This window comes from Bombyx mandarina, chromosome 07 (genome assembly GCF_030267445.1).
Source record: "Bombyx mandarina strain Sakado chromosome 07, ASM3026744v2".
Taxonomy (NCBI): Eukaryota; Metazoa; Arthropoda; class Insecta; order Lepidoptera; family Bombycidae; genus Bombyx; species Bombyx mandarina.
The window spans coordinates 13,613,746-13,637,650 of record NC_143214.1 but is presented as its reverse complement, the minus strand read 5'-3'; the positions used below and the strand labels follow the sequence as shown (position 1 = coordinate 13,637,650).

General features: G+C 41.7%; 2 protein-coding genes and 1 long non-coding RNA gene across 4 annotated transcripts in view; 2 read left to right on the top strand and 1 right to left on the bottom strand.

The window, feature by feature from the left end:
* Positions 1–23,905, bottom strand: part of LOC114251416 (uncharacterized) — a 37,627-nt gene that overhangs the window by 10,696 nt on the left and 3,026 nt on the right. Inside the window, 1 exon segment of the mRNA XM_028185661.2 lies at positions 13,274–13,367. Within this exon segment, the coding sequence (XP_028041462.2) occupies positions 13,274–13,367 (94 nt within the window).
* LOC149502753 (uncharacterized) lies at positions 4,617–9,534 on the top strand. Its single transcript, XR_016323357.1, has 2 exons — positions 4,617–4,867; positions 6,277–9,534. It is a non-coding gene; the product is annotated as an uncharacterized LOC149502753 (long non-coding RNA).
* LOC149502752 (uncharacterized) lies at positions 11,761–13,280 on the top strand. 2 transcript variants are annotated; one of them, XM_089728901.1, is made up of 2 exons: positions 11,761–12,018; positions 13,053–13,280. In XM_089728901.1, exons 1-2 carry the CDS (start codon positions 11,882–11,884, stop codon positions 13,228–13,230), a joined length of 315 nt encoding a protein of 104 aa, XP_089585027.1. In that variant the 5' UTR covers positions 11,761–11,881; the 3' UTR covers positions 13,231–13,280. The 2 variants fall into 2 exon arrangements, 1 of the variants encoding a protein (XP_089585027.1); XR_016323356.1 differs by lacking the exon at positions 11,761–12,018 and adding an exon at positions 12,358–12,485 and having other exon boundaries at positions 13,053–13,279.

The following is a 23,905-nucleotide window of genomic DNA, read 5'->3' as shown; positions in this document are numbered from 1 at the left end:
CTGGGTCGGGACCGCCTCGTGCAGCAGACTATACGTCTATCTGTTCTCGTTAAGGCAGCGTGAGCCATTCACAATCATAAAAACAGAGCGTTCGCAACTCGCGACTAGTAGTAGTAGTAGTAAGTGATTGTTCACTAGGATAAGCGTGGTTGCCGAGGGTGGATGCGAAGCGCGGTCTACTGGATCCTTGGAGCGGATAACTGAGTAACTCCTTACAGCATAAGCTACCTAATACTGAAAGTGAATTGCGAGTTAACACTCAAAAAAAATCAAAGTAGGTATTGTAATTTCTGCAAACTTTAATAGTGTCAATGTACGTATCAACCTATCTCGTGTGTACCCAGGATGTACTTAGGTATTTAACAATTTGAGCACAATATCATCAGAGCGCGTTGGTTCGTAAAACATTGAACCCCAGCGGAGGGATAGAGGAGGGCGGAGAGGGGGCCGCATCGCCACTTGTAGTCGCCAGGAATAGTGATACAAAACAAACAACATCGCCCCGAGGATACATACTTGTAATATATATATTATATAGGACGACTGTCTCAGGTTATTGTCATGTGCATTAGGTAATGAAATACTCGTGTTTTGTACTAAACAATAACGTTGCTGGCGGAAGAGCTCCCAGACGTCCAGCCGCTGCATGCGGGCGGCGACCACCACGAGACACTCCCCTCGAGCTCTCCGACTAGCGAGTCCTCAGTTATCAGCATCAGCAGTCTCGCAACCCATTACGCGCCAGCCGTAGCAAGCCGCGCGTCGTGAGTAGTCGTGACTGAAGGACAAGGGCTCGGTGTGCTGGTACCAGACTGTGCCGATACTTGCGAGCTGCGACCGAGAGCGTCGTCACGCGCCATCTTGAACATCTCTAATGAACGATTGGCTTCAACGACAAAAGAATAAAAATGTATAATAAAAATCAAACTCATAAAATAATAATTTTATACTAGTAAAAAACGAATTAGCATGCAATTAAGACATAGATCTCAAGCCTCAAGATGAGTGTGGTGACATTCACGTTCTGATGTCTATGGGTATTGGTCTTGATGGTATTGATACAGCCGCAAATGAAATTAAAAAAAAAAACCATAGAAAACGAAACTAGGTAAATCAAAATGAAACGTGAACGGCGCGGCGTATATACCTGTGTACCAAATGGTAAGTCGCAATCAGCACAGAGCAGAGTGTGTCGAATGTAACGCGGTGTGCGCACGCGAGTCTGCGCCGGCGCCGCGCTCACAGAACAGACGCGACGGCTACCAAAATGTACCAAGAAAACAATGGGGAGATTACCATTCGAAGCAATACGAAATACTGATCGAGCACCCTCCGGAGAGAGACCCGCGCGTCGGCTGCGTGTCGGCTGCGTGCCGTCAGTGAAGCGCGACCGCAGTTTTTATGTCGTTGTGCAGCATCCGCCTCATCAAGGTCTGATTAACTTCGGCGCTGAGATAAACAGATATCTGGCGCAACGAGTCAATATCTCGATCCGCGTAGGTACTGCACTATGGAGCTTATGATTTAAAGAGATTAAGGAAGTAGCGAGGCGCTGAGAACACTCCAGCTCGCATGGCCTTGCCTTCAGTTGCGAATAAAAATAAAGCCTTATCAATATGATTGATCAATATTGAGACGTCATGACGACATGTCGAGACGAGCAGTTGACCGACGACATCCAAGTGTGCAGTCTGTGAGGTCCGGTGGGCACACCGCGCGCCTGCGTCCGTCCGACCCTCGACATTAACGAGGGTCGACTGCCATGTCTCGAGCAGCTGGCTCGTTATCAATACACTCCTCGCGTGATGAGGACAGAAGGCCGGGCTCTAACTCCGTAATAGTTGCAGGGGTGTCGGAGCGGTGCCCAGTTCGTCCAGTGGAGCTCAGACTGGCGGCCAGCAGGGAGCCGTCGCTCGTTATTATAACGCCGACTTTAAGCATGACACGAATTTCATACGTTGCCCAGGCAGACAGAGTGACCTGGGAACCCGCCCGGAGAATCTTGAGGTGATAACATATGCGAATAGAACATAGTACACACACAACAAGCAGCCCCCATGACAGAGAGTGGTTATATTATTAGATGTGGAATAGTCGTAAGTTCAAATACACGCGGACACACGCGACTCGCGCGCTATGCGTACGTACGTGTCGTCATTATTATTTGTATATACCTAGTCAGGTCATAAGTATTGTCACACAGTAAAAACTTTTCTTTTAGAATGCTGGCCACAAAAGTTTATTGAATTCGAATTCCGAATTGTTCATGAAAATAAAATTGTATACTTTTAGAATTTTACTCATTTTTAAATATGGAGTGGACGCTTAAAGAAGACCGTGTTGCAGTTATTGCGTTGCATCGTTGCGGTTACGCGCCAATTCAAATTTTTAACATACTGAAAAATTTGAATATAACCAAAAGATTCGTTTATCGTACCATCAAACGATACAATGAAGACTCTAGTGTAGATGACAGGTCAAGAAGTGGTCGCCCTCGGTCCGTTAGGACTCCAGCAGTGATAAAAGCTGTAAAGGCGCGAATTCAAAGAAATCCCAAACGTAAGCAGAAACTGTTGGCCCTTCGGATGGGGTTAAGCAGAACCACGGTGAAAAGGGTGTTAAATGAAGACTTAAGGCTTCGGGCATATCGAAGAAAAACAGGACATCGTTTGAATGCTCGTCTAATGGACCTGAGACTGAAGAGATGCCGCGCTTTGTTGAAGCGGTACGCGGGAAAAAAATATCGGGAAATTATTTTTTCGGATGAAAAATTTTTTACCGTAGAAGAGAGCTACAACAAACAAAATGATAAGGTGTACGCACACAGTAGTGAAGAAGCGAGCAACCGTATTCCGCGTGTCCAACGAGGTCATTTTCCATCCTCGCTCATGGTATGGTTGGGAGTTTCTTATTGGGGCTTAACAGAGGTACATTTTTGTGAGAAAGGTGTAAAAACGAATGCAGTTGTGTATCAAAATACAGTCCTGACGAATCTTGTGGAACCTGTTTCTCATACCATGTTCAATAACAGGCACTGGGTATTCCAACAAGATTCGGCGCCAGCTCATAGAGCGAAGAGCACACAAGACTGGCTGGCGGCGCGTCAAATCGACTTCATCCGGCACGAAGACTGGCCCTCCTCCAGTCCAGATTTGAATCCGTTAGATTACAAGATATGGCAAGACTTGGAGGAAAAGGCGTGCTCAAAGCCTCATCCCAATTTGGAGTCGCTCAAGACATCCTTGATTAAGGCAGCCGCCGATATTGACATGGACCTCGTTCGTGCTGCGATAGACGACTGGCCGCGCAGATTGAAGGCCTGTATTCAAAATCACGGAGGTAATTTTGAATAAACTTTAGTGTCATAAGAATCTATGTTTTGTTAAGTTCATTTTGGTATATGAATGGTTACATAATGAATAAACTTGTTTCAATTATTTTACATTAAACATGTGACAGAATTTATGACCTGACTAGGTATATGTATGTATATATTCGAGTACTTACACGAACAAGGCTATAATTTGACATAATTGCAACTATATTTGAAACCTTAGAACTTATATCTCAAGGTGGGTGGCGCATTTACGTTGTGGATGTCTATGGGCTCCAGTAACCACTTAACATCAGGTGGGTTGTGAGCTGGTTCACCTATCTAAGCAATAAAACAAAAAAAAACAGTTTGTTTGATCCTTCACCTTTGTAGCGAAATGGTCTGAGAAGTAACCATCGTTTTGTGCAGCGACATCGGATTGAGCGATGTTTGTTATTGGGACTGTGGACTTATCTCGGCTCGTACGTGTCACTTTCTGGTCGAGGGAATTTGTTGGACTGCTTGTCCGCTGTTCGTATCCGAGAGCCGGTCTCCTGACGGGACCTGTTCACTCGAATCGCGACTTACATATATACTTACTTGTAGGCAGCGGCTTGGCTCTACTCCTGGCACTGCTGAAGTCTATGGGCGACGGTAACCACTTACCATCGGGTGGACCGTATGCTCGTCTGCCTACAAGGGCAATAAAAACAATAATATTAATGTACTAATTGAAGTAAGCACCGCATGTGGTCAGAATCTTCACTGCATTTTTGTGAATGTCGACCTGACCGCATCGAACACAACAGTTTTGTTTTATTTGCCCTTATAGGCCGAGGAGCATACGGTCCACCGGATGATGAGTGGCTACCGTCGCTCATGGACGTCTGCAATGTCATGGGCAGAGCCAAGGTGCTGCCTAGCATTAAGTACTCTCCACAAGCCTTGTTTGAGGAAGGGTATGTCATAGGATTCGGGAAACACCGTAGAGATTTATTCGAAAGCCGGATGGTACGTTGCAAAAAGTTCTCTGGGAGCGCGTTGTGGATGAACGCAGTGACTAGGTAGTATGGATGAAATCTGCTCGGGTGACGGGCGGTGTGATGGTAAAAACAAGATGATAGAATCATCTCAAACAATCATTATTCCTCAAAGCATTTCCCATTGAACTTACGGTACAAAATAAAGAGAGAGATCAGTTCAGAGTTCAGTTCATTCAGTCGGAGTCCATGTCTCAACTTTATAGTTGGAAGATAACAAGTTTAATGTGTTGTTGTTTTCATAATGTAACAACAGTGTTCGGGTGCCGCGTCACGTGCCACTAACGACAATGATAACAACAATATGGAAACCACTGAATTATCACTATCTTCATCTCAATCTAACTTAGTATAATATAATATCGCTTTGTCGCATTCCGCTTTGCCAGTATCTGTATCTACTACTCGCACAACTACTACAACAAATAATGTATAATTGTATCGCTAAAATAAAGGGGAACTTTAAAAGTTCTAAAAAAGTTCACGGCAGCATAAAACATGTGTATATTTTAAGGTTGGTTCACTATAATCTTTTTTATGCTAATAATTTTTTTCTCAAATAAAGCATTATATGTGAAGATGTTTTTATACAGATGATATTAATTCTTATCCAAATAAATACGTTATTCATTGCAAGTATTTAATTTAAAATAAATTTGCGTTTTTACTTCACGTCATATGATTTCAATGAGTATCTTGAAAGATATCGCAGTTTTAAAATAATATCGCAGCAAAATAATGATCACGCGCGTGATGATGATGTATTTGGGGTTAAAGTATGAAATTGCCGATTTGTACTGAAAAATTGAAATTAGTTTTTTCATTTAACATATTTATTTAATCAAAATATCTACCGTTATTATCTGTAGGTACATTGCTGCCATCTAATAAAGTAAAATAAAGGTAATTTATACCTTTGCAATGGAACTCTTGTGATCTAGATTCTACAAACTGGATGAAAGTATTTTGTACTTTGTACTGCCTCCTGGGAAGAGAACATCTGCCGTTATTGCTTGACCAGATCGGAGAAAGCTATAGTGAATAACACCAAGCTGACACCACCAAATAGTTACCATTAGGTACCTTTTTATTGGTAAGCTTTGCTATAAGACACTGTTGCGGCGTTTGACCTGGGGTCAGCTATTGCATTTTTCGCTTAAGGTTATCGTAAAGAATCCACTTTTCATCACATGTCACAATTCGATCCAATATTCCTTCATTTCTGTATCGATTCAACAAGGCAACACGAGTTTCAACACGCGTTTCTTTCTGCAGCTCAGTCAAATGATGAGGCAGCCATTTTTCATCTTTTTTATATTATTGAATTGAGACAAATGAGTCAATATTGTTGGTAAGGTAACGTTAAACCATGCCACTAATTCCTGGGTAGTTTGGCTCGGATCGGCCTCCACCATCTCTTTCAATTCATTGTTATTCACATGTGTGGGCCTTCCACGTAGTTCATTCTTCAAATCAGAATTTCCATCACGAAAGCGTTTAAACCAAAATTGCACGCGACTGCTAAAGAACAGTTCCCTCTCCACACGCAACATTGATATTGCGAGCTGTTTCTGCAGCGTTAGTTCCGCGTCGGAACTCGTGTTCAAAAATCACTCGAATATTCGAAGTATCCATCTTTCTTGTCTAAGTTGAATACAAAAAACAACTGAAAGTCAATAATCGAAAGTTGCACATTTTTTAAAAGAAGAATTTCAAAATGGTACCTATTTGAAAAAAGTTTCACTCAAAAATTTCAAACCATGAAGGTTCTACGTCAATCCGAAGTACCTATTACAATAGAAGGGCAATTTCATACTTTAACCCGTAAGTGTGCGACGGCACAGTATAGGAAGAATAACTAGAAACACCCAAATCACTTCAAGATAAGCTTCGAAAATTGTAGATTTTTCTCGATTTCTCCAGGATCCCATCATCAAATCCTGATCCTGATGATTACAGGACCATTCGGGGAGATAAAAGAACTATCAGAATCGGTTCAAGCATACTCGAGAAATCGGTGAATATCATAGAAAAAAAATGGTGGTCGAATTGATAACCTCCTTCCTCTTTTGAAGTCGATTAAAAAGCGTGATTTTGGTACCTTAAGCAGCTCCTTAACATTCTATTATTCAAATATATTTTCACCTTCTACGTAAATGAAGTCGGGGGTAAAATTTAGCGTTATGCCAAAGTAACTATTCCACGCGGACGAAGTTGCGGGCAAAAGCTAGTTACATATACATAATAATATATTTAAGATTTACAATCAAAGTATGAGATATAAGTATGAGTGCGACTGTCGAATTTGAACGTACCGCCCGAGCGATAATAAGTCATTGAAGTTATTTTGGGGTTTTTAATGAAGAGTGTTTTCAAACGTAGATAATAATATATAATGTAACTAAAAGTTATTTATTTTGAATCAATAATGAAATAAATCTCACCTCTAGATATAGGGAGTCCAATTATAATTCAATAGAATAATGTCTCGGGCTCTCCACACAGTATTGTAGGACACACGAGCTAGTGTCCGCGACACATGGCCGACCACACGCGCACACACGCACAGCCGCGGACACGAGCGCCGCGGGGGAGCGCGCTCACACCACTGAGCACTGAGTCGACACTCAACAGTGACTGAACACTTGACACTGAACACTGAACAGTGAACAGTCGACAGTCAACCGTGGAGGAACTGAAGTCAGCGCTGAAGAGGGAAGATTGCGGAGTCTCCACTGGACTCGCGCACTACTCAAGTTCTCAATAACTCAGGCAGAATACAGATAAAATTGCTGGAGAATACTGTCAATATTATAATACGCCACGCGCCATAAAGTTCGTTTTCTACACTACACTGTGTTCTATCGTAATAAAAGATGTGCTACTTACTGTACCAGCTATATATAGTATACTTTAAATCGTAACCATCAAAAAATTATTTGATCGAAAGATTTATCACAACGTTATCAAAAACAAAAGTTCTAGGGTAAAGTAAGGAGAAGTCCTGTATTCCAGGACTTCTGGGCTCCAATGGAAGCACGAGATGCGCGACTGTAGTACGTATTTCGCTGGTAGCATGACCTTCTACTTATAAGTAATCATAATGTCAAAAACATCTTAGAACAAATCTTTGCATTAAATGAAATCATAACATGTTACAAATACGATAACAATGGTGGATATCGTGATGTTTGTTAGAGGATATTTAAAGAAAGCTGACTCAGCAGTGCGCGGCTACTCAGTACTCGCGGAGATACTCTCCTTCAGTCAGACAAAGAATGACAATAGAGAAATGAAAGCATGGCGTGCGGCTGGCAGTTCATACCGTACCGTTGTTAAGTCGGCTGCGTCGATTACTAATAGATTAGGAACTACTACTATTATTTATTATTATTTTCTAAATTATTAGTATATATGGAGAGATTTGCGCACACTCAGTTCAAAAATTTGAGAAGCACTACTCTAAGCAATGTCTCCTAAATGTAGTTCAATATTAATATTAATTAAAACAGCTAAGCTGATAGTTTCCAGGGTAAAACCCCCAGAAGTCAGCCCCGCACCAGTACTCAGCCTTTATAGGTTTTATTTTGGTATAAATAGTGTTGAAATGGACTTACACCATTGAAATAACGTTTAATCAAATCTATGTTCTCTTGTTGGTTACTGTGCACATCTAAGAACCGATAGCGTGAAAGGTTGATCCTCTGTACTCGTTCATTTCCACTGCCGCCAACGAAAGGACAGGATGTGTCACTTTTGCTATTTTTTTCGTAAGGAAACGTGTTCGAGGTTTTGGTAAGTTTTTCTATGAATTTGTTGTAATTGCTGGTAGATTTTTATGTTATGTTGTTGTATAATGTTTTTTCTACGATAACATTGAGCATTAGAGGCATTTTATATGTTTATTTCGTTTCAATTTAGGGGGCCGACTTCTGGGTTACGATTTGTTAAGGTTGATCCAGAAGTCAGCAGCAAGGGGCTGACTACTGGTTTTTTACGATTTTCTTAGAATTCGTCGAAATTAACACAGATAATAGTCCTTGTTATTTGCTTTGGATTGAATATAACTCTTAGATGACCAAAATATTATTTTACCAGTAGTCAGCCGTGTATAAAAGTAAAATATATGCTGAGGGCTGACTAATAGACTATTAACTCCTATAGTCGGCCGTTAGTTCTATTGTGTAATATTGAACTTTAATGCATTTTAATAAGGATCAAGTTAAAATCTTATATTCTAGAGTTTCATAATGTCGAAACGACCAATCCACCAGTACAAAGAAGAGCAGTTGTCATAGGCTATGGCCGCGATCAGAAACGGGATGAAGATTAGAGAAGCTAGTCGAGTTTTTAGCGTACCACGAGGGACTCTATAAGATCGCCTGCATTTAAGAGTCCCAGAAGCACCTCGTAAAATGGGATCAGACTTAGTACTTACCAAAGACGAAGAAACTGCCTTGAAAGACTGGTGCATTGCTTTGGCAGAATGTGGCTTCCCTTTAAATGTGATGATCCTTTATACCGTCCATAATATTACTTCCCAAGAAAACAGACCTAACCCATTTGTAAATAATAGGCCAGGGAAGAAATGGAACTCATTTCTTAAACGAAATCCGGAGTTAAGAGAATCAAAATCGCTATCGATGTTTTAAACAGAGCAAAGAATATGGTCGGTACTGAAAGCCTAAATTCTACAGTAAATTCAATTAGCCAGGCCGTCCAAATCTATACCTCAAGTTCTATTGATTCTAAAAATAGCGTCAGAATCAGTTGAAATTCTTCATGTTAGTTTTCCAATTATAGTGGATTGCACATTGGACAATAATTTCATTAATTTAACCGAAAGTGAAGTACCCTTAAATGACTTCAAATTCATAACAGACTTTGAAGTCTTGCAAGAAAGTCATGAAGTCCAGGAAACAGGAGCATCTGAATTTAATACGCAAGAAGATATAAACTGCGTCGAAGCATGTTCATGAACAGAAAAAGAACGAAATATTGATTAAAAAGCAGAAAAGAATGAAAGCTAAAAAAAGACTGAAGAAGAAAGACAAAAGAAGGAAGAAGAATTACAAAAAAGGAAAGCTCAAAAGTTTTTGATGTCCAAAAAAGTATAAGTAAGAAGAAAAGTACGACATGCACAGTAAACAGAATAAGATGCGATTCGTGTGAAGAGGAATTGACTAATGACACATATATAAACGACTTAAAAAATATTGGTTGTGACAATTGTCTTGCGTGGTATCATTTAAAATGTACTATATTTTCAAGTGAAGACTATGAAAATGTCTATAATAAAGAATTTGTATGTCCAACGTGCAATAATAAGTAAAAGGCTGACTATTGGGTAAGACATGGCTGACTTGTGGAGAAATGAGGCTGACTACCGGTAAAAAGTGCCATATTTTGTTTAATATTGATTTTTTATATAATTCTAACAAAATTTAAAAAAAAATTGTATCTCTTTAGTAAAAATAATAAACAAACTTTCTGTAAAAAATTTTTTTCGTTTCAAGTCTTTTATTTTTAAAAATACAGGTGAATCAAGTTAAGAATCCCACTAAAAGGCTGACTACTGGGTGTTTTACCCCATACAGAGTAACATTACAACAAATGCTACAAATAAATTACATGTCATGTCATATGTGTGAGAACAAGAGAAGGAGACACAGTCGGGCTTGTTCTCTGTGCCATGTCCGCCATGTCCCGGTAAGCCGATAGCGAGTAATATTATCGGTGATATCTCGGTGTTGTCTCGCGCTATCAATGTGCTTCGCTGAAAATTGACGCTGTTTATAAAAATAATCTATATCAAAAGTCGTGATAATCACTCATTAAAACAAATTGCTGTACCCGGTTGTACCTACAAACAAACAAGGTTGTGAACACCGACCAGCGGTAGGGGCTCAATGTACGATAATCACTTGTTCATATTAATAATCAGTTAATTAATTCAGAAATGACTGTCGCTAAAATTCAACTTTAACATTTACAGGTAAATTGTGGAACAAATAAATTGCACTAAGTACACTTGTACCACAAGTCGCACTTATTACAGCAGTGCCCTTATTCAAAGTTTATCAAGTATTAGCCTGTTTGTAGATTTGTAAGAGACGGGGGTGCGTGCGGATTTATTGATGTAAAACGTCCTTGACCTCGTTGACCTCGGCAGATCAACAAACAACGTCGGCGCTCGGAAGCGACTAGAGTCCAGACGGACCTTGTGGAACGACTCGCGGAACGACAGCAGCACTCAGCAGCGGAATGACGTCACACAGTGCCGACTGCGCGACGTTGTGATGTTGTGACGTGACTGCGGCGGCTCGTCGCGCAGTCGGCACTGTGTGACGTCACTCCGCTGCAGGTGCTTATAAGGGGCGCCCGAGCAGCTGCTGTTAGCAATTCTTACTCTCCCGACTGAGCCCTCGAGTTGGCCAGTTGGTTCTGGTTAAACGGCAAGATTTCTGGACTAACAACGATCCTTCCGTTCCACATACCTACTCTGAAATGGGGACGTGTGACGTCACAGCGATCACTAAACGGTCCCGGATGTTCTCGGGAGCTCACAATCCTATATACTCGTATGTATGTATGATATGTATCTATACTTAATATTATAAAGCTGAAGAGTTTCTTTGTTTGTTTGAACGCGCTAATCTCAGGAACTACTGGTCCGATTTGAAAAATTCTTTCAATAAAAATGGTAGTCGAACTGATAACCTTCTTTTTTGAACTCGGTTTAAAAGCATGATTTTGTTACCTTAAATAGCTCCTTAACATCATTCTATTATTCAAAAATATTTTCACTTTTTACATAAATGAAGAGGCGGGTGTTATGCCGAAGTAACTATTCCACGCGGACGAAGTCTCGGGCAAAAGATAGTGTATTAATAAAAGTCCATTTTTATAACAGCTGTTCTTATAATTACCTAAAGTTTTTAAAACTAAGAAGTCGAGATTTGTTTTCGTGTACGTGTTCCTCACTGTTGCGACATTAGATTAGTTACTCCGTTTAAATGTTTGTTCGCTCATGGTAAAACAATTAGTTAATTATTTTATAGCACTGCGTACTTATTAACACGTTTATATTTAATTTAATTCACAAATTGAATTATACAATTATAAGAACATATAGTTATACAAGGACAGGACAAGCGAAAGACGTTTAAAATTCCAGCGCATCAACTTCGCAGCAGACGCTCGGCGCGGCGGCGCGGTGCGCGGACCACAGGGCTCTCCCTACGACTGATATTTTTACACACACGTCACACTGTATGAATCATAAAAAAACCAACTTGAGCCCACTTGCTCCTGACTCTATTTTTAGCTGAACAGAGATATGCTATCGTCGCATTCCAAGTCAAACTATTTGTATTAATCTAATAAGAATTAACTGATTTCCTAATAGATCTGATTTATTTCTGAAGAAACTAAGTACTGAGAGTCGGTTGGTGTTGTTCGACAAGCGCGTCGGCCTCTGTGCAGTGCGGAGGGAACTTAGTCTCAGTGAACTAATCAACGACAGGAAATGTTAGTACATGATGCAGCGGCCGCCCCGCCCCGTGCCCAGTGTGCCAACGCTTTGTCTCTTCACGCAAAACAACTCTTCACTCTTCTTGGAGCCTTGTACACCACACGACGCAACTGCTCTGCTGTTTGTACCAAGTCAGTCTAATCAATTGTTACTGGTAAAGTTAAAGTTAGAATGGACGCCGTTGTAGCTGGAACACTAGACAAGACTATAGCAAGTGTGACCTGTCATTCCACTCGGATCGCGCGATCTGTAATCTGATCGTGTGCGTCGTTTTAATGATTTGATAACTAACACTCCGTATAAAGCTAGACAAGCATCCGAGGAGCCAAGGGTAATAATGAGTGTATACGTTAACCCCATTGCTGGTCGCGGTCTACAACGGGCCACGCTGTTTGTACGTCGTCGTCATGGCAACTAAGAATTAGATTATTCAAGAAATTGTACACATTTGCTGCCATAGCTCACGCACACCGGCGCACACCTGCCGACCGACAGGCACTCGCAGCTAAAACGGAATATAGCCTCTCTATTAGCACACCTAGTGTCTGCGCTACTACTAGTGTGGATACACTACTTATTTGGAGCAGGAGCGTCTCTGGTGATCATCTATAATATATAGAACTACTAAGATCAGTTAATACCAATATATAATTCAGTAAATATAAAACAAAATTTACAATTATGTAGGGTCTTTAGCAGAGCAGTGATAGGTAAACCAGAGCTACGACCAGTCCGCGTGATCCCTGACCTAGCTTCAGAACGTAGCCTGTCTCTTGTTAGGTGCAGAGGGAGAATACTCAAACATAAGTTAGGACAAATCTCAAAATAGTTTGCTTCGGTGGTCCCACACTCCGGATGCGGATACGGGTGCGGACATGGCCCGGCCGCGTGGTCTGCTCCGGGGCGGCACAGGGCGCGCAGGGTCACGCTCCAACAGAATGTACTGACTACAACAGAGAGCTGAGTGACCGGCCCGCCCCGCGCTTAATGAACCCTTAAATCAGTAAAAACTAAACCACAGTGGCGTTTGTGTTTCAGACGTTTTCAAATTAGCTATTTTACACATTTTAAGATCACAAAAGCACCCCGGCTCAAGTAGGCATTTCAAATCTGTGCAGGCTTTCTAACCAAACTGAATATACTATTATATTATTATTTGTGTCAGGGAATCCCGGAGTGCTCGGCAAATGTTCGTGTCCCTCTCGAGTCTCGAGTGTCTCGGTATAAATAGATCAGGGAGCGCGAATGTGTCGCGGCGGTGTCTCTGTCCCGGACGAGTACTGCGGCCCGGCATGCTGCATCGTCCGAGTACTGTGGGGGCCCTCCAGCGCTACCTTCTTTAATCGCTGTGATTCTGTGAAGACACTTGGCTGCCAGGTTACTCACCAGCGATCGAACAACGAAGTGGGCTCGGTCCAGGCCTCGCGGATGATCTGAAGCACGTCCCGCAGCGCCGGCGACGGACTGCTCTCGTCGCCTCCTGTTCAACATTATTCACTGTTTATTCATCGACAAGACAAGCTGCACGTTCACACATTATGAGGTACAATCTAAATTATAAATTTATACACATACGTAATGCTATAGTTCTATTGCTCACAAGCCGCCCTACCTCCATTACCGCTAGTGAGGCGGAGCCCCGCGGGACTACACGGCGAGTACACTACACTGTACACTCGTACAAGGACGTGCATGCAGCCTGTGAGGAATCCCGTAACGTTTTGGGATTGTTTTGTGATTTATCGAAGGTCGTTATTAGTAATGACAATGCACTCTTACAAAGGCTAAGATTTTGCAATTTTAGAGAGCCATTTGCTTTTTAAGCTCATATCTATCTGACAGCGGATGTCAGCAATGCTCGTCGTCTGAACTGTGCGTACTATGGGAGTCGCTCGGGTTGCCCAAGTCGCCAAGATTCCGTTTTGGAATCACTTCTCTTTTTAAATATTTTGTTTTTAATATATACTAATATATAAATCTACGGTGGTTTTACGGATGTTCCGTTATAACTACTGAACCATTCATCCGATTGACTTGAAACTTGGTGTCCATCTGAAAAATACATGTACTTAATGGATAGGCTAATATTTATATGAATGTTGAACTTCCTAATAATAATGCCAATAAATAATACTGTTAATTTTAAATGCACAGCGAAGCGGGCGAGTGCGGCTAGGATATATTAAATTCAAATTCAAATTCAAAATCATTTATTTCAACTTGGATGTCATCAAAAACACACTTGTTGAATGTCAAAATGTAAAAGAAAATGTTAACTCTACCACCGGTTCCAAAAAAAGCCACAGTCCTGAGAAGAACCGGCGAAACAAACTCAGCGGGCTTTTTTTTTTTTTGTATTTTCTCAACTATTTTCTTTTTTTTTTTTTTAAACAAGAAAACATATTTACAGTATACAAAAAAACAAGTCAAAAAAATACAATTCAAATAAATAATAATAATAATGAAAAATGAAAAGGCCAGGAGCGAACGCCTCATTCCCACGTAGTGCCATCTAGTAAAAAATCCTTAACTTTATAATATGCCTTGTTGCACAAACGTTCCTTGACAGTTTTCTTAAATCTATGAACAGGTAGTAGTTGAACGTTTTGTGGGATCTTGTTGAAAAGCTGTACACCCAGCCCCCTGAAAGAGTTGCTTATTTTCTTAATTCGAGCCGCCGGCAACGCAAGCCTATGTTTGTTCCTAGTGTTCACATTGTGCAAATCGCAGACTCTGGGGAATTCTACAATGTTTTTACGCACGTACAATAAATTTTCAAAAATGTATTGGGACGCTAAAGTTAGAATTTTGATTTCCTTAAACTTGTCCCTCAAGGATTCCCTCGGGTGCATATTATAAATAGCACGAATAGCCCTCTTCTGCAGGATGAAAATCGTTTCGACATCGGCAGCATTGCCCCATAGCAAAATGCCATAGGACATAACACTATGAAAATAACTGAAATAAACTAGACGTGCCGTATCTTCATCAGTATACGTTCGTATTTTTTTTACCGCAAACGCTGCAGAACTAAGTCTATTCGCTAACTTGCATATGTGAGGACCCCACTGCAGCCTGGAATCAACTGTTATACCAAGAAAAACTGTCGAATCAACAAGCTCCAGTGTCTCTCCACTTACAATGATATTAGTGTCTACTTGTCTAACATTAGGTGTGGTAAATTTTATACATTTTGTTTTTTTGTTATTTAATAACAGATTATTAACACTAAACCAATGTACCACGCGCGAGATAGCATCATTCACATCGTCATAATCTTCCAATTGTCGTTTAATTTTAAACAATAAGGATGTATCATCAGCGAATAATACGACCTCGTGACGGGTTTCAATAAACTTTGGTAAATCATTGATATACACAAGAAATAAGAAGGGACCCAATATGGAACCCTGAGGAACACCCATATTAAGTAAGACACCGGAAGATCTCTTTCCTTTAACGTCTACCTTTTGGATTCTTTAATAATACTAATTTTCTATTCTTAGTTAAAACAAAATACTACGTTCGTATCGTGGCATGATCTTGAAAACTGTTTAATTTGTCGACCTTCATACAGTCTGAAGGCTATCACGCTAGCCCCCGCAGCCACTTAGCACCTACCACCCGGTCTCCTACACAGGGCCACTGCAGCGGGCTGTGTCATGACTCCGGCCCCACTTGGCTCTTAGCACTAGCGGCGCCCGTCCTGGTGAGGGCGAGGACGCCTTCGGGCTGCGAGCGATCTCTCCGTTACAAACAGAGCGTTAGATCCGTCAGTCTATCCAGTAAAAGCAACCGCTCGGTGAAATATGTTCCTGTCGTTTTTGACGCTTTCTTTCCTAGTTAATGGAGGAGGAGGAAAATAATGTTGTCGACTTGTCCACGGTCCACAGCGTATCTAGCTACGAGCTGCCACGAGCACACTGCGAGCCGCCTTTGTGTTCGCAGTGATACCGCCACTCGGCGGGTCACTGCGAGCTTGCTGCGCTCCTTCCGCGAGCGGCTCGCAGCGGGCTCGTGCCTACGTACTCACTGGATACTGTATCTGTTACGTTACGTGCTACACGGCTAGGCGAGTACCCAGCTTACTACACGCCGCGGCGCCGCCGGTGCGGTGGTAGGTGTGTCGTCCAAGCGGCGCGTAGCTGCAATAGCCCATTAGGCTACCAGCTATTAGGTGCGGAAAAATATATATGTTGTGTGGGTGTGTGGGTGTGTAGACGGGGGCGGGCGAGTGACCGTATTGATTGAACCTCGCTGCGCGGTACCGCCCGCCACTACCACCACCACCACCACCACCACCGTCATAACACACTAACCTCACAAACTGCATAACGGACCCATTACTTAGATCCTTGGACGTATTCAAATGAAGCCCACGTTCGTTCAGTCTGGTATTGCAATCCAGTAGCATCCGTGTGTACGTACTGCTACTTTATTTACTTTCTTAGTAGATATATCTGCTACGTAGAATTCTTGATACGTTGATTTGAGTCTTCAATATGGTATAACATTTCTCTTATGTAAATTTTGTCTAAAGTTTGGTTTAAAGTACTTAGAGCACTTATATATAGTGTTTATATGGACACAAACGTATAAGAGATACCTACTGTTGACTAGAATATATTTTAGAATGAGATTTTGAAGTGACGTCACAACGAGCCCCGATTAAACGATCTTTTGGTGATCGCTTCATTAACATTCAAATTTTCCAAGAAACTTTTTCGATGTCGAATTGCCCAAAAAGCTCATTCGGTAAGTTCAGTTTTAATTTACACACCGTGGCTCACTCAGAAGTCTGCCACGTCCTTACGAGTCCAGTCAATTCACTAACCCAACTAACAGACGCGCGCGGCTCTAGCAGCAGGAGCGCGCGTAGACCCGTAGCCCTGGTGACAGTGTTCGTCGAACTGTCGACATGTGTAATCATTGTGGTATGGCGTATTTCTACCACAAAGCAGTCATGCGCTTTTTTGAGACGCAGTACAGCCGTTGAGACTTGAACCACATGACTCAAGGTGGATGTCAAGTCACCAACTGATATAAGAACACAGAGAATTGAAACTGTTACGGAAGCGACAGTAGAACGTTCCGGACGGGCAGTGGACCTCGCGACAGGAACCCGAGCCGGGAGCCGTCGCCGATTGTCCGGAGAGCACGTGTGCGCGGCTGCACATTGTGCTGAAACGTAATATCACGTGAACGTGTTTGTATTGTGTCCGGTATTGTGCAACGCGCACATGTCGTGACCCTCCCACTCCCGGCGCACAGTGACGCACATTACGAGTGAACACTGAAGTCTGACTGCACTCGAATACGACAATATTTAAAGTAGGGCACGACACGGACGAGATTCCAGCGAGTGGCTGTAGGCTGTCACGTCCGAAACTTGTTCATGTGCCCAACGTCCTACTAATATTAGAATTTGTTAGTTTGTGAAGACGTCTGGATGGTTGCTCAATCACATGTAAGCCATTCAATAGATTTGCCCATGGACACTACCAACTGAGCTTCTCGCCGAATCTTCTCAGAGGGTCACGACTCCGATCTAGTCGTAGATTCTGCGAAGCACTGCTCTTGCTAGAGCTAGTGTTAACAAACTCTGTCAGGTTCAGCCGGTGAGGTCAGCTGCCCGTCCGGGCGTAGCTGAAAAAGCGCCTTAGGCTGCCAGCGAATAAGTGGAAAAACACATTTGGATGAATGTTAGCACATAGATACATCCCGATATACATAGAGAGAATTATTCCAGAACCAAAGACCTGTCGCTACAATTGGTGCCTCGTGTGTCATGTGTACCGGACACACCAAGGACACAAGAGCAAGAACGCACTGACCCCAGAAAACATATATCTGTAACAAAGATACTGTCTCTAACCAAGAACCGAACCCGGAGCCCGTAATACAGCTGTCAGGGTTAGTTGCTATGTGACCAATAAAGACGGTTGGATATTTACTACACAGTACTACAAGTAGTACGATTCTTTTGAAATTGTCATTCGGATAATTCGCTTATGAACATTATAATTGTAATTATTTGATCGTTCGACGCAAGCCGACCGAGGCCGGAGCGGACCCTTCTTATATCGATGCAATCTCTTTCGACGGTTTCTGTTCTATTTTCTTATGTTCCCTTTGCGTCTTCTTATCATTTAGGACACGATGAATACAAAATAGCGAGTGTGGGTGCCCGCAGCCCGGAAATGTCTACTTGTGCCGCAAAACGACGATGCGATCCGCCTCGGGGAGGACAGGCGGCTGGACGCGAGGGAGTCCAGGAGCCACTCCGAGAGCTCATCCAACACTCAGTTCTGTTCCACTGAATATAATTGGATAACATTATATTAAAATGACCGTTACTTGAAATATTAAATTAATTGTACGAATGGCCAAGTTATGAATACAGATGAATACAAAAAATGAACATTCACATGACCGTGTCAGTCTCAGTGTGAGAGTGACAATCATCTTGATAATAGCTCGACCCAAGCCGGAATAAACATATTATTTATAACATATGCCTACATACATATAACAATTAGTATCGCCTGTAACATGCAGTATCCATAAATAAATGACACTGGCCGACACCGACTTATCCCTTCCAATAATTAGAAGCTGCACACCGCGCCGCGCCGCGGGGACGTCGTCCTAGCTGTTCGTGATCTTACACTACGAGTACATTGTCACAACAAGCGAGTCATGACACGAGCTCGCGGCGGTCGCGTGAATGCACCAGGACTACCCTAGTACTGACTTGTATGTAATGTGGCAGGCGGCGCGACGCTAGAGTACCGCAGCACGCGCCCGTCTCCCAGGCGGGAGTATGGAGCAGCGCGGCTGGCGGCCCCGCGGTCCGGTGGCAGAGGACGAGTCGCGGCAACGCTCGACACCGTTCAGCCCCGAGGGCTCTAACTGTAGCGCGTCGCGTGCGGCCCGACCGGCGGCCACTCTCACACTGACTCACTCACTCGACACTCGACTCACTGGGCCAAGCGCGCTCCGACTGAACAGCAGCATTACAAGCGACACGACGCGACGGCACGACGGCACGACGGCACGACGACACGACGCGGACCCTCGGGCACATACGTCCAGGTCCGCTCGACTACGAAGCGAACTTGAAACAACCGTAAGAATGGTTTCACCGAAGCGCCACTCAACAGCTTATCATTTGAACCGAGCATTTAATGAAGATGACCCAGATGGACGTCAATTGCACAACGGAGACTTTAAGCTTACGATAAAAACTAAAGTACTTACATCCGTGTCACGGTGTTTTCCGAGCGCTATGACATGTCCTTCTTCAAACGAGGCTTGCGGAGAGTACTTAATGGTAGGCAGCGGCTTGGCTCTGCCCCTGGCATTGCTGACGTCCATGAGCGACGGTGACCACTTACCATCAGGTGGGCCGTATGCTCGTCTGCCTACAAAGGTAATAAAAAAAAAGATTATGTAATTAAGTAGTTTAGACAGTGAGGATTGAGATAAGTGCAAACAGCTCGCGCCAGCGGAGGCAGACCGGGTGCTGCTGTGGGCGCGGCGCGTCCTCAGAGCACTACTGAGTATTCCTGAGCAGGATCTAACAAGGGACACTTTGCTCAGGTGCAAGGCACTGCAAGGTGAACATAGGACTTTTTCGTATGTTCACCTCCCACCGGAACAATTCATTTACATTTAATTATTTTGTTACAACTACTATTGTAATATTAAGGGTTAGTGTGTCTTACATAAAATTGTCAATTAAAACTTTAATATAATTTGTAACGGTCCTGTAACTAGTAACACGACGGCACTTGGTAGAGGCATCGTGCGCAGCGCGGCGACGTGCGGTCACTGCTCGGCCGGGAGCCGGCGACCTCCGCGCGCGAGGTCTGCGGAACTCACTCACCTCCGCCACTCGACACGACACACTCACACGCTCCGCTCGTACAAGATGTTCTCAAAGCACACTCCTACCAACGTGACCTCCGTCAAAACAAAACACAATCATTCATTGTATCTTATAATATAGTATTATAATATTTTTGTCATATAAACCGAATTTAAACTATAGTGAGAGGTCCCTCGAATGAGTGTAGTAGGAGGCGTCGAGCAGGGAGAGACGACGGGACATCTCGTGAGACGTGTCAAGTCCGCTCTCTCCAACACTACATCACGATCACGACCACTCTGTCAAGAGTGACACGAATGAGAAGAAGGAAAAGAGTATTATCTATACTAATATTATAAAGCTGAAGAGTTTGTTTGTTTGAACGCTTCGATCAATAATAGTACTATTGATCGAAGTTTGAACGCGCTAATCTCAGGAACTACCTACTGGTCCGATGTGAATCGAGGAAGGCTATAGGCTATATATTATCACGCTAAGACTAATGCAAGCGGAGCACCAATAAAGAATGTTTTAAAATCGGGGTTTTAATCCCTTTTGAGAGCTTCCTCCGCGGCATGCGCTGCAGGAACGGTTAAAGTTTCGCTAAAATAATGTATGGCGGAATTGTTCCCCTTTAAAAGATCTAAAAAAAGTGCGCGACAGCATATGTCTATATGTTAAGGTTGGCTCACTATAACGTTTTTTATCTATACTAATATTATAAAGAGGAAAGATTTGTTTGTTTGTTTGTTTCGAATAGGCTCCGAAACTACTGGACCGATTTGAAAAATTCTTTTTCCATTAGAAGCCGACATTGTCCCTGATGAACATAGGCTACTTTTTTTAAATTTTATTTTATTTTATTTTTTTTGGTTTCATGTGTGTTTTAATGTTTCCGAAGCGAAGCGAGGGCGGGTCGCTAGTGCTAAATAAATTTGTTCTAAAATAAAGCATTAATTGTGAACTATTCCACGCGGACGAAGTCGCGGGCAAAAACTAGTTATATTATATAGAGTGTTCGAGAACTCATCATCAAGCCGAAACGGGGTGACAAGATTGATTGTAACCATCATGAGAAAAATCAGAAAAAAATCTATCCTATGCAGTTTGGAAATTATGGGCATTTAAGAAAAACCTACAAATTTGGTCAAACTGTAACAATTTTTCGGTTATTGTAGTTAATTTTTATTATTTTTGTTCATTTAAACTTTGGAACCGTAACCCTAAATAACATTTCTAGAACCACAGTCAACAGTAATGACACAACTGCCCCAAGTTTTCTAGAATTAAGACTATTTGTCGATTTTTGCTAACCCATTTTACTCAGTTCAAATGTTTTTTATTGATGTGAGAGATGGACACGTACATATTTTATGTAATATGTACAATGTAACAATATACTCGGTAACGGATGTGACTGTGCGAGTAGGTAGCTATTGCCGTGTCGTGTCGTGTCGTGCCCACGACGTCGCGACGACACTTAACAACAACACGCTCGGTCCACCAACTTGAGCACCGAGCCAACGTAGGTGTTGGAAACGAAGGAAGTATAATTGTAAAGTAACTAAATACTTATAGAAATATAGGAAGTCATTATTGACAGTGTTAAACGTAGAAGTACTGAATCAGTCGGGAGCCTCCAACACGGACCTCTCGATAAATTTTAATTATCGGTTTCTTTACGAATCTAAAATGTTTAATTTATTCAAACAAACATTTTATAGTCACATCGCGGTTTGTCGGGCGTGTCGCGTGTCGCGTGACGCAGACGTACTGTGTAGGCTGTAGCCACAGATCATAGAAACAAGGAGATTAGCTTTGTACAAAAAATTATTCGTGTTCAGATGTCTCCGCGTTTTTCCCACTTACTTCACTCACACAAAACCAAAAATTGTAAGAACGGCACACGAGCTCATATTTCTCCCGCACACGAAGAAACTTACAGCAACACCAATAAACTCATTAATAGAACACATGCAAAAAGAGGGCGGCGCATTTACCTGTAGCTACGGACTCTGAATAAACACACATGTGCAAGTTATGCAACTAGTGATGTTAAGTGATAATCATAGAAAAATATCGATTAAAATTCAGTTAACTATATTATCTGCTCTCTCTCCTAAAATTTTATTGACTATAATATATTTTTTTTTTTTTTTTATAATAATATTTATAATAATAATAATAAATTGACTTGAATACTATACCGGAGTTTCCCTCGAACGTAGGTACTCTATACAAGCGAAGTTTTATCATAATTGAAATATTAACTAATTATATTAACTACCAAGAAACAGTTAGGATATCAACTTCTCGAATCAAGAGAAACACAAGTAAAACTGCAAGAATTTTATTGTTAAGGATTTTATTGACCAGTAAAATGTAAATATTTATTTAAAACTTGCCGCTTAGACAGTTTAGGTATAGCGTTCTTAGTTAAGTAGTGTAATCTTATGTTTACATATTTTTCCATTACGGCTTTTATAAGAATTATTAAATGGTTATTCATTGGCGATTGATTAAATTGGTGAAAATTAATTTTTTCAAAAAGATTCATACCTAAAAAATGCGATAAAGATTTTGACATGAGCTCTTGTCTAATATTTTTTGATGAAATTTTCGTGGTATCAGATGAAAGAATATATGTTTTTATTATTACTTCCATCCGTTTACATATGGTTATTACGTCACTAGATGGAAATATAAGGCCGCCTTTATCCTTCAATTTTATTAACTTGAGGTGCTTGTCATTAATTGTATCTGCAATCAAACCGCTACAGCATGTATCACACTTCAGCAATTTTAGCAAACGATGAACTATAAATCCAGCTATGTATGACACTACCTGGCTACTAAATTCTGTGACATCTTGTACAAGTATACTGATTTCCTCATCAAATACGGCTTATTCATATAACAAACTCATCTCGTCTTCGTCATTACCTTCGTGTAACTTACATGGTTCGATTGTCAGATTTATTCTTCAATGGTTGAAAGCACTTTGGCTCAAAGTGGGACGAGCATATGGTGTGATTTTTTGTTGGGAACCAGCTTGGACCCCTTCCTGTCGCATTTATCCACATTTCTTTTATCTTTGGATCTTTCGGATAGCTAAAGTTTTAAAATAAAAGCATGGTATAAATGATGAACATTATATGAATGATGCATGAATACCACAATATATTAAAAACCAACACATTATCTACACTTTTTTTACGTTTTATCAGTTACTTAATGCTCGGTTTCTGAAGTTACTATTTACCTATATTCCCATTAGCTATTGATTCAATAAAAGTTAGGTGAAGTAATCAAGAAATAGAAACAAATTGGGTTTTTAAATAATTAATTGTATCTTAAATAATCATTCGTACTAAATAGGATCGTATAAAATATCGACAATCACAAACAGACAACCCTAACACACAAAAGCCGACAGCGGCCGCTTCACGAAACTATCGTGTGAGTGAGAGTATCAGTAAAACACTTATCCATTGCGCTATTAGAGCAGCCGATTCATCGATTCATTTGTACTAAGTAAGCAATGGTTTTAGTTCCTAATGAAAAGGGATCTATCATCGCTTTTCTAAATTTTTTAATGAATTCTGTAATTTCAATATGATAAACTATAATATTGTAGTACTTACGTGTGAAATGAGATGCTATCTTTCTTGTAATTCACAATACAGCTGTTATTTTTGCAAACAATCACTGAACAACGCGGCATTTTGTTAAAAATCGTAAGCAATGAAGACGTCGCAAGTTGACATTCGACTAATGACCGAAACTGGCATCAAGCCGCTTTGAGGCCAGATGCGTTCGCAAGCGCCACGCCTCCTTGCCATATCTCCTGTGTTTCTATGATCTGTGGCTGTAGCCGACGAGAGACCACGTAACTGTCAAAGAAAAACCTCAAAGTTACGAAAATAAAAAATAAGGAATCGTCAATCTATAATTAGCGACTACAACAACAAAGTACAGAGTGAGGACGATGTAGAACAAGGTGAAGCCCGTGCAGAGCGTCGCGAAGAGTGGCGCGGAGCCCAGCGCCGCGGAGACACTGAGGCAGCAGCCGCACGCGAGCAGGGCCGCTCCGCAGGGGACCGCGGACCACACGTACAGCTCGCACAGGGCCGCGTTCTCGCACGCCG